This window comes from Carassius gibelio, chromosome B11, assembly GCF_023724105.1.
Source record: "Carassius gibelio isolate Cgi1373 ecotype wild population from Czech Republic chromosome B11, carGib1.2-hapl.c, whole genome shotgun sequence".
NCBI classification, from domain to species: domain Eukaryota; kingdom Metazoa; phylum Chordata; class Actinopteri; order Cypriniformes; family Cyprinidae; genus Carassius; species Carassius gibelio.
In genome coordinates, this window is record NC_068406.1 from 10,748,693 (window position 1) to 10,757,229 (window position 8,537).

At 34.2% G+C, this 8,537-nt stretch overlaps 1 protein-coding gene across 3 annotated transcripts in view; it reads left to right on the forward strand.

Moving 5' to 3' along the window:
• The window catches only part of cacna2d3 (calcium channel, voltage dependent, alpha2/delta subunit 3), a 41,791-nt gene extending 35,804 nt beyond the window's left edge, over positions 1-5,987 (forward strand). For all 3 annotated transcript variants that reach the window (XM_052569554.1, XM_052569555.1, XM_052569556.1), the window contains 12 exons: positions 208-285; positions 396-457; positions 720-764; positions 1,093-1,155; positions 1,297-1,367; positions 2,993-3,068; positions 3,155-3,195; positions 3,287-3,342; positions 3,863-3,977; positions 4,853-4,965; positions 5,060-5,142; positions 5,299-5,987. In XM_052569554.1, the coding sequence (XP_052425514.1) occupies positions 208-285; positions 396-457; positions 720-764; positions 1,093-1,155; positions 1,297-1,367; positions 2,993-3,068; positions 3,155-3,195; positions 3,287-3,342; positions 3,863-3,977; positions 4,853-4,965; positions 5,060-5,142; positions 5,299-5,391 (896 nt within the window). In that variant the 3' untranslated portion in view covers positions 5,392-5,987. The remainder of the gene's footprint in view (positions 1-207; positions 286-395; positions 458-719; positions 765-1,092; positions 1,156-1,296; positions 1,368-2,992; positions 3,069-3,154; positions 3,196-3,286; positions 3,343-3,862; positions 3,978-4,852; positions 4,966-5,059; positions 5,143-5,298) is intronic.
• The last annotated feature ends 2,550 nt before the right edge of the window (positions 5,988-8,537 follow it).

Here is an 8,537-nt window from a genome sequence, read left to right on the forward strand (position 1 = left end):
TGCACAATTATATGCTTAGTTACATTTGATCATTTGTATTTTGCATTGTATATCCCCTTAGAACAGATCTGCAACTGCAAGCCATTTTTGTATCGTAAACCAGCAGTTTTAGCATGTTTTTAATATTTCAGTTCTCATGTTCATTTATGATGTTGTTGTAAGTACTCTAAGAGAGCATTCGTATTCATTTGTGATATTTGATTTAAGGGGGCGAAAATAAGAGTGTGGTTTTGGCGAGCACTGCTATCCAACTACTCGATGACAGGAAGTCTCCTATAGTGGCAGGTACTTGTCTTCTCATTTGAAAGCAATGTAAAAAAATATATATTTTTTAGATGTATTGTTGAATCACACTAAACACAGCTAAACATCATTTTATTAAATGTGTTTTTAAGCTGTGGGAATTCAAATGAAGCTGGAATTCTTTCAGAGAAAATTTTGGACGGCCAGTCGACAGGTAATTCCTGCTCATGAAAATATAAATATATGTATTTATCAAACCAGACCTTTTACAACTGATGTGTTGAATTGTGTAGCATTTTATGCTGCATAACTGCTCTGTTTGATGTGAATATTAGGAAAAATGTGTAAGAGACCATGCTATATTCTCATAGATATTGTTTGATACTAATCTAACTCTTTATAAGCAAGGATCAATATAGAAATGGCATTAATGTACACATTTGTTTAATGTTTTCCCTCTGCATGTGTTCACACAGTGCAATGCTCTGGATGGGAAATGTACCATCAGCTGTGATAATGAGGTAAATGTGTCTCTCTTTCTCTCCCTTTGGCCATATTTTCAGTGATGGAGCTTGTATTCACCACATGCTCATTATACAATGGATATTTCTAGGAAATGACAGGCTTACTAGATCAGTCTGCACTTCTATGATGTATGACATATGCCTCGTAGCATTTCTCATTTTAAATTCTGTGTCTTTTATTAATGGCTTTGGTATAAAAAGCTATGAAAATGCATATTATTATTTTACTGTCTTGAAGTTTGTAATGATTTAAGAAGATCACAACAGATCAAAGCAGGTTGAATCTTTTATTTAAATTAATATTCTATGCTTCTGGTCCCATTAGGACATTAAATGTTATCTCATAGACAACAATGGCTTCATCCTGGTCTCTGAAGACACTTCTCAGGTATGACATATAGAGAATTACAGTACAAGAGTTGTACAAGAAGAGCAGGTAGCATAAATCCATCCTGCTGCAATATGAAATGAAATGGATGCATTTCTATAATGACTATAATTATAACTTTACATAATGTGTTTTGCACAGACGAACCTCTTCTTTGGAGAAGTGGAGGGAGCCGTAATGAACAAACTGCTCCTGATGGGCTCATTTAAAAAGTGAGAGAATACACACGCACACAAATAGATTTGGAAATATAGCCAGAATGCTTCAGATAAAAGTGTCCGCTAAATGCATAAATGTAAATTAGGGGTGCTCCGATCCGATCGTTATGCGCATCTCGTCAGTAAAGCCGGTTCTCTAATCAGCGGTTAATTCCATCAGGTGCGTGATTTCACATAGAGCATCTGTTACTTCACAGAGCCGTTGTTAATAGAGAAGATGCGCAAATCCACTTCATTTTCAGAGTTTTTTGGCGCATCTTCTCAGTTAACAACAGCTCTGTGTAGAAACAGCTGCACTTTGTGAAATCAGGCACCTGATGGAATTAACCGCTGATTAGAGAACCGGCTTTACTGACGAGATGCGCATTAACGATCGGCCGATCGTGATCGGAGCACCCCTAAGGCCTGGTTCACACGGGACGATTTTAAAATTGTCGGCCGATTTTCCAAACCTGAGAGACCCCACACACGGCGATAAAAAATCACGGGTCTAACAGTTTTGGTCGTTCAGTGTGTGGTGTGCAGCCACACGGCAATATCAACACATCACACACGAACCGATTTGACTCCCGAGCATTCCCAGGTCAGACGGGAAATCTCGCAAAATCCCTCGAGATCAAACGTGACTTCAGAGTAAACAATCATGGCGGACGAAGAGGATGCAGTGGTCATAGTTTGTGCTTTGTTTTTAACGGTAAAAAAAACATAAGAAAAACAAGAAAAGGCGATGGTCAAAGAGGTGGAGACAACGCGAGCATGGACTATACTTGCTACATCATGATATGGAGGAAAGTTGTTGTTTTATCTCATAGAAATGTTGTTACGTACTACACAGATTAATAACCGTTGAAATAAACGTTCATATATTCGTTTCCATGTACTCTGGTGGACTGCAGCTGTGGATGTAGTTATGCCCATCGACTTTATTTGTATTTGTTATATTATATACGCCGGCTGTTTTGATTTTGTTTCCCGGTACTTCCTCACCGCCTCATCACCTTGCTTTCTGATTGGCTACACGCCACAGTCCACAGGCTGCGTGATTGTTTGTCCTCAGTGGACACCACACACGAGAAGAAATCGGGCCAAATAAATCCAACATGTTGGATATCCCTGATTTGAGATCGGAGCGGTCCCGACGTTCTTCCGAGCAGAGGAGAGCGGTCTTAACACACCACACATGGCAGGAATATTTGATCAGATTATTTCACGATAATCGGAGCATCATGAGATTGTCGGAAGGGGTGAATCAGGGCTAAAATCGGCCTAATTCTTTCTTCTTTCTCTAATTATCCTGCCGTGTGAACCAGCCTTAATGTAAATGTACATCTGTAAACCCAATGTGCATGCTCTATTTTGCATATTTATGATGTTACCAAAACTGACTGGATATGCATTAAAAAACATATTAATATTAATTATTTTTTTTTGAATATTGAAATGTTCTAGCACCACCTGCACTGAAATATGACTCCTAAAGCAGGCTTGAAAGCAGTGCTAAATTAATTTTTAAAACGTTTCTTTACCAGGGTTCAAAGTGGCATTTCACTGGGGTTAAATAAGATATCAACCCGGGTTGTGTTTATTAGTGAATCTGTTTCTGCTTTTGTTTCTGCTAGGATTAATTTGTATGACTATCAGGCCCTCTGTAAAGAGTACGCAGGTAGCAGTGACAGTGCACGCTCTCTGCTGGATGTGAGTACGCCGTCATCAGTGCTGTAGTGTTTGACTTCAGTGCCTCGGGATTCTCTTTCACTGACTCGCTCTGCTCTTCCTTTCAGCCCTTCACCACTGTGAAATGGCTCTTGACAGAACTTGTCTTGTGAGATAAAAAGCCTTTTTCCTTATAATCATTATTGTCAGCTTGGGATTTTTAGTCTGTGTTTCTGAGCAGGAATGTGTCTTTTTCACAGATTTCTGCTGGAGTTTAACCTGTACAGCTGGTGGAACTGTGACTCGACAGTCAAAGGTATCATTACGTATATGACAGGAACTCTTTTGGGAAAATGTTAATGAGGTTACATGTGAGCTTGCCCTTGTTATGTTTCATTTCTTCCATATGATATATGATAGATATTAGATTTTCATCTAATAAAGGACTAAAAAGACTATAAATCTCAATTAAACTCTAAGGTGATGACATGAATCTCACATAGAAAAAAAAACTGTACTGTCATGTTGGCTATCATGACCATATTGCAAACAAAAATGTTAATGTTAATATATATATAACATTTATATATACATATATATATATATACACACACACACACATACATTATATATATATATATATATATATATATATATATATGTATGTGTGTGTGTGTGTGTATATATATATATGTATATATAAATGTTATATATATATATATATATATATATATATATATATATATATATATATATATATATATAATTATATTCTATTTTAGTTTATAAAAAAAGTTTTAGCATATAGTAGCTGAATGTAGTGTTCATGTGTGCAGCCCAGAGAGCTCAGAGGACAATGATGGTGCCGTGTGACACTGAATACCCAGCTTTCGTCTCTGAGCGCACCATCAAAGAGACCACAGGGAACATTGACTGTGGTGGCTGTATACGGTGAGAACATCTGTTTATGTCTATATGAGTGCATGCTTGTTTATTATACACAGCAGAAAGAAATTGGTGGAAATTTGCATTTTAAAACAAATTACTTTAAAATGATTCTAATGCACTTGTGTGTTGCCATACCAGCATAAAAAATGCATTTCAAGTGTCTTGGTAATATATGATTTTTAAATAATTTATACTAGAATAAATTTATATTACTTTCCTTTATTACATTTGAAACATAAGTTACTATAGTAGTTATAGATTTGTAAGTTCCAGTCTTGTATTAACTGTTATGCCAATTATTCATATTTTTCACTGTCTTAATGTAAAGTAGAAAACAGAAAGTAAAAATATTTAAAATAAAAGGCCTTAGATTTACACATATAACCATTCTCACGCTTCTAATTGAAAATCATCCAAATAGAACTATATAAAAAGCCAAACCCATGTCGCATTTAACTGACACTCTTCTGCGGGAAGATGTTTTAACCCATGTGGTTATTTGGCCCTTAATGCATGCGTGCATCTGAGAGAGCAAACATAGCATGATCTATATATGCTTCTCTGTCTCTTACATCTTGATTTGTAATACTATGTCGCTAAATGTCATGTAGACAATAATAATTGTTCCTCAGTATTCTGGTATTATATTACACTTGTTTACATATATCACAAAACATGTATTTTAAAAATATATTAGTAATAAGAAGATCTTTAGATTCTGTTTTAAATGCAGATTTTAAAATGTATAGATTAAATAAAGATATTTAAAGGGATAGTTCACTTAAATGTGTGGTGAGTGACGACCACTTCTATAGGTTTAGTCAACAAGAATCACACATCTTTATTGTTTTTTTGTTTGTTTGTTTTTTTTCACTCAGGACCTTTGTAATTCAGCAGATTCCCAGCAGTAACCTGTTTATGGTGGTTGTTGAGAATAAATGTGACTGTAGCTCCGCCCCGCCGGTTACCATGGAGCCCATTGAGATTATTTATATCCTTTTTATGAACCAAATAAACATCCGCTTGTAGGATGTGAAGTTATAGCATGAGTATGTGTTTAATTGTTAGCCTTGACCTCTGAGCACATAATGAGTCTCTGAAGTGTGACAGACTGAAGTTTCAAAAGGATCGCAGACGGCCAAAGTCCTGTCATCCTTTCCATCCAGAGGTACATAATGCATGATGTTGTATTATTAAAACTTACCAGAATCATTCTGTAGATGAAAGTTCAAACTACGAAGTTTTTGAATATGCAGTTTTCAGTGATTTTGTTTAAAGTTTTCTCTATGGTCTTGCTAACCCTATTTATATATCTTTTTAACAGGAGAACGCTATGGAATGCGGCTCAGCAAATGCTTTGAATTTTCCACTTGTAGCCATTTTATTCCCAGTGTTGTCGTTCCTGATCAGCAGGTGACCTCTGACCCCTGCCTTGACCCATTAGGCTTAATATACACTCAAATCAGAGAGCCTTGCTTCCGCCAAACATGAGTTCACAGAGACAAAATCATCTTTGTGATGTCTGGATTACTGAAGATAGATGATATTTATTACTGTCAAAGACTGTGTTAGAATGTGCTGAATGTTATCTTCTTACATGTGGACCAGTGCTGGATATCAATGGCTGCCATGAGCCGTCACAGCTAAACGCAGTCCATGTAGCTGTTCTTCAAGGTTCAGAAACCTCAACTTTAGTCTTAATCTGTACTGTGTGAAGCGCAGACAATGCTGAGCATAAATGTCTTTTGTCATTATTATTTGCCTGCCTTTCAGACTGATTCAGCTTTTAATTTGGAGTCTAAAGATGCATGACGTGACAAAATAGGAATATTTCACAGAGCTGTTTGTGAGAATACATAGCATACATTGTCATCAAAAGATGTGATGTGGATTCTTCACAAACTTTATAAGTTTTGCCTGCTTAAAAAGTATTTGGAAAATAACATTTAATTGCCTAATCCCTTTACATCAAAGGAAAGCCATGTTATGTAAATAAAAACATATTTTCCATGATTTTTCGGACATTCGATTCACTGAGTATGCTATTTATAAACTTTGGGTTATAATAAGGCAAAGATCTCTAATATCAATTGACATGTAACTTTATTTTTTGCCTAAATAGACACAAGTCACGAATAATAAAATTTGACAACTTTTGTATAATAAATTTATCTTCTTACATTAAAATGTTTTATATTTATTCATTTAGCAGATGATTTTATCCAAAGTGACTTACAATTGCTTTTTCAGTGCAAATGGCACTTCACGGTAAATAAATCCTGTTAAATTTATGGTTAAAAATACAACAACACCGCTGCTGTGGTTGCCAGAAATTACCAGTGAAAAATATTGTATTCGGTGTGAGTGTGTGTGTGTAAGAGAATGTACATTATTTGACAACAAATACCTCTAAATCGGCTACTTTTACACATTTGCAGCAGGTTTCTTTAAAGTGATCTTCCCGAAAAAAAAATCACAATTAGGCTAGTTTTGGGCTAGTTTTGATTTGCAAATAAAACATAAACAAAGCTATTAAAATAAAATATAATTACAAGTGACATCACGCTGGGACTTAAGGGAATGCCCTTTTACCGTTTTAGAGATTATATGCTTCTTCGGAGCATTTTACTGGGTTTTGTAAATGAGACACAGTGTAAATATGGAAGTCTGCAAAGAAACTTCTTTTTAAAGATGAAGCAAACAACTGTATTGGATCTGAAAGTACTGCAAACCATAAGTAAACAACTTTCAAAAGTTGGATGGTTTAAAATCTACTTCAGAAAAGGAGTAAAACATAATTAAATTTACTGGTTCAGCCTTAAATGGCCAAGATTTTTTTTGGACCCTGACAAAAAGAAGATCCTCTGAGCATTGTCTGTGAAGCTCATGAGCCTTTAGCAAGATGTTCACTTAAAGGAGTAGTTCACTTCCAGAACATACATTTACAGATAATGTACACAATATGAAATATATATATATATATATATATATATATATATATATATATATATATATATATATATATATATATATATATTTTAGCAAAACATTTTAGGATTTTTCTACATATAATGGACTTCTATGGTGCCCCCAATGTATGAACTTCCAAAATGCAGTTTAAATGCATCTTCATAGGGCTCTAAATGATCCCAGCCGAGGAATACAGGTCTTATCTGGCAAAACGATTTTATTGTTATTTTCTAAAAACATCTTTGCAATTTATATACTTTTTAACCTCAAATGCTCATCTTGTCTAGCTGTGTTTTTTTTTTTTAGTTCATTACAGTTAGATCGTCTAAAAACTCCTATCTAATTCTCTCCTCCAACTTTAAAATCTTCCTACATCACTGTTTTAATTTTTTTTTTTAAAGGACATTTGATCTTATTTGCATGTTCACTTTGTAAACACTGGCTCGGTATCTGCAGCGATGTATATTTTACAGTGATATTTTTTTCACTACAATGTGGACATACAGTATTTCAAGAAATATTGAACAGCATTTATAGTAGGACAGAACCTCCAGCTGAAAATCAATAAAGATGAACAACTTCATTACAGCGAGTGTGAGAAAAGAGAAAACACAAGACTCACACAATGAGAGAATTAGTTCATTAGACCACGGGAAATCTTTTAATAAATGGTGCAGTTAGTTTATGAAGATGAAAGTGTACTTATAGCCATCTGCACTGTGTCATAGGGCAGATGTAACATCGTTTGTACTCACAGGTTGAATTTGAAATGGCATATTAGCATACTACACATGCTATCTCTGCCATATAAAGATAGAATATGGAAAGAGTAATAGTAGAAAGCCAGTAAGCCACAAATCTACTTTTAATCTTCATTTTATTATAGTGAAAATAACTGTACCGATAATAATTTAATAAAGTTAACATTATTGTAATAAAGAAAAAATAATATTATTGAATTCAATAATATTTTTATTACATTTAAAAGGTAATAATATGCAAATAATTAGCAGCTCTGCAGTCACTGGTCATTTTCTAAGATATAAGGGCTGCATGCAAAAATCATATCAGCAAATCATATATTTGTGCAGTATTGATCAGTCACTGTTCATTAAGTGGACTGTAGTTTGACAAAGAAAATAATACAGATTAAATGAGTTGGACATTATGACAATTTGTTTGATAAATTGCATATTTATCTAATATTTTGGCTAATCTGAAGGCACTTTAGCTCCATGTAATACATTTTACTAATATAAAATCAATTTCTTCATTTTCTATACTGTGAATATGCTTTGTTTCTATACACAGGGTTGGGCAAAGATACTTCAGAATGTATTTTAATATAAAATACCAAATACAATAATATAAAGTGTGTAAAAATAAACTGAAAAAATACACCAGCCACACCATGTATCAAAATAAACTACTGTATTTTTGTATTTTGAAAACACCAAAAAAAAAAAACCTTTGTTTATGTTTGAGCAAAAAAAAAAAAAAGATCATTAGATTTTTAGTTCAGCCTTTACTGTATATTAAGTACTTTTACAAGGCAGTATTATGTGGGCCTTGCCACAGAAGATCCTCTCATTA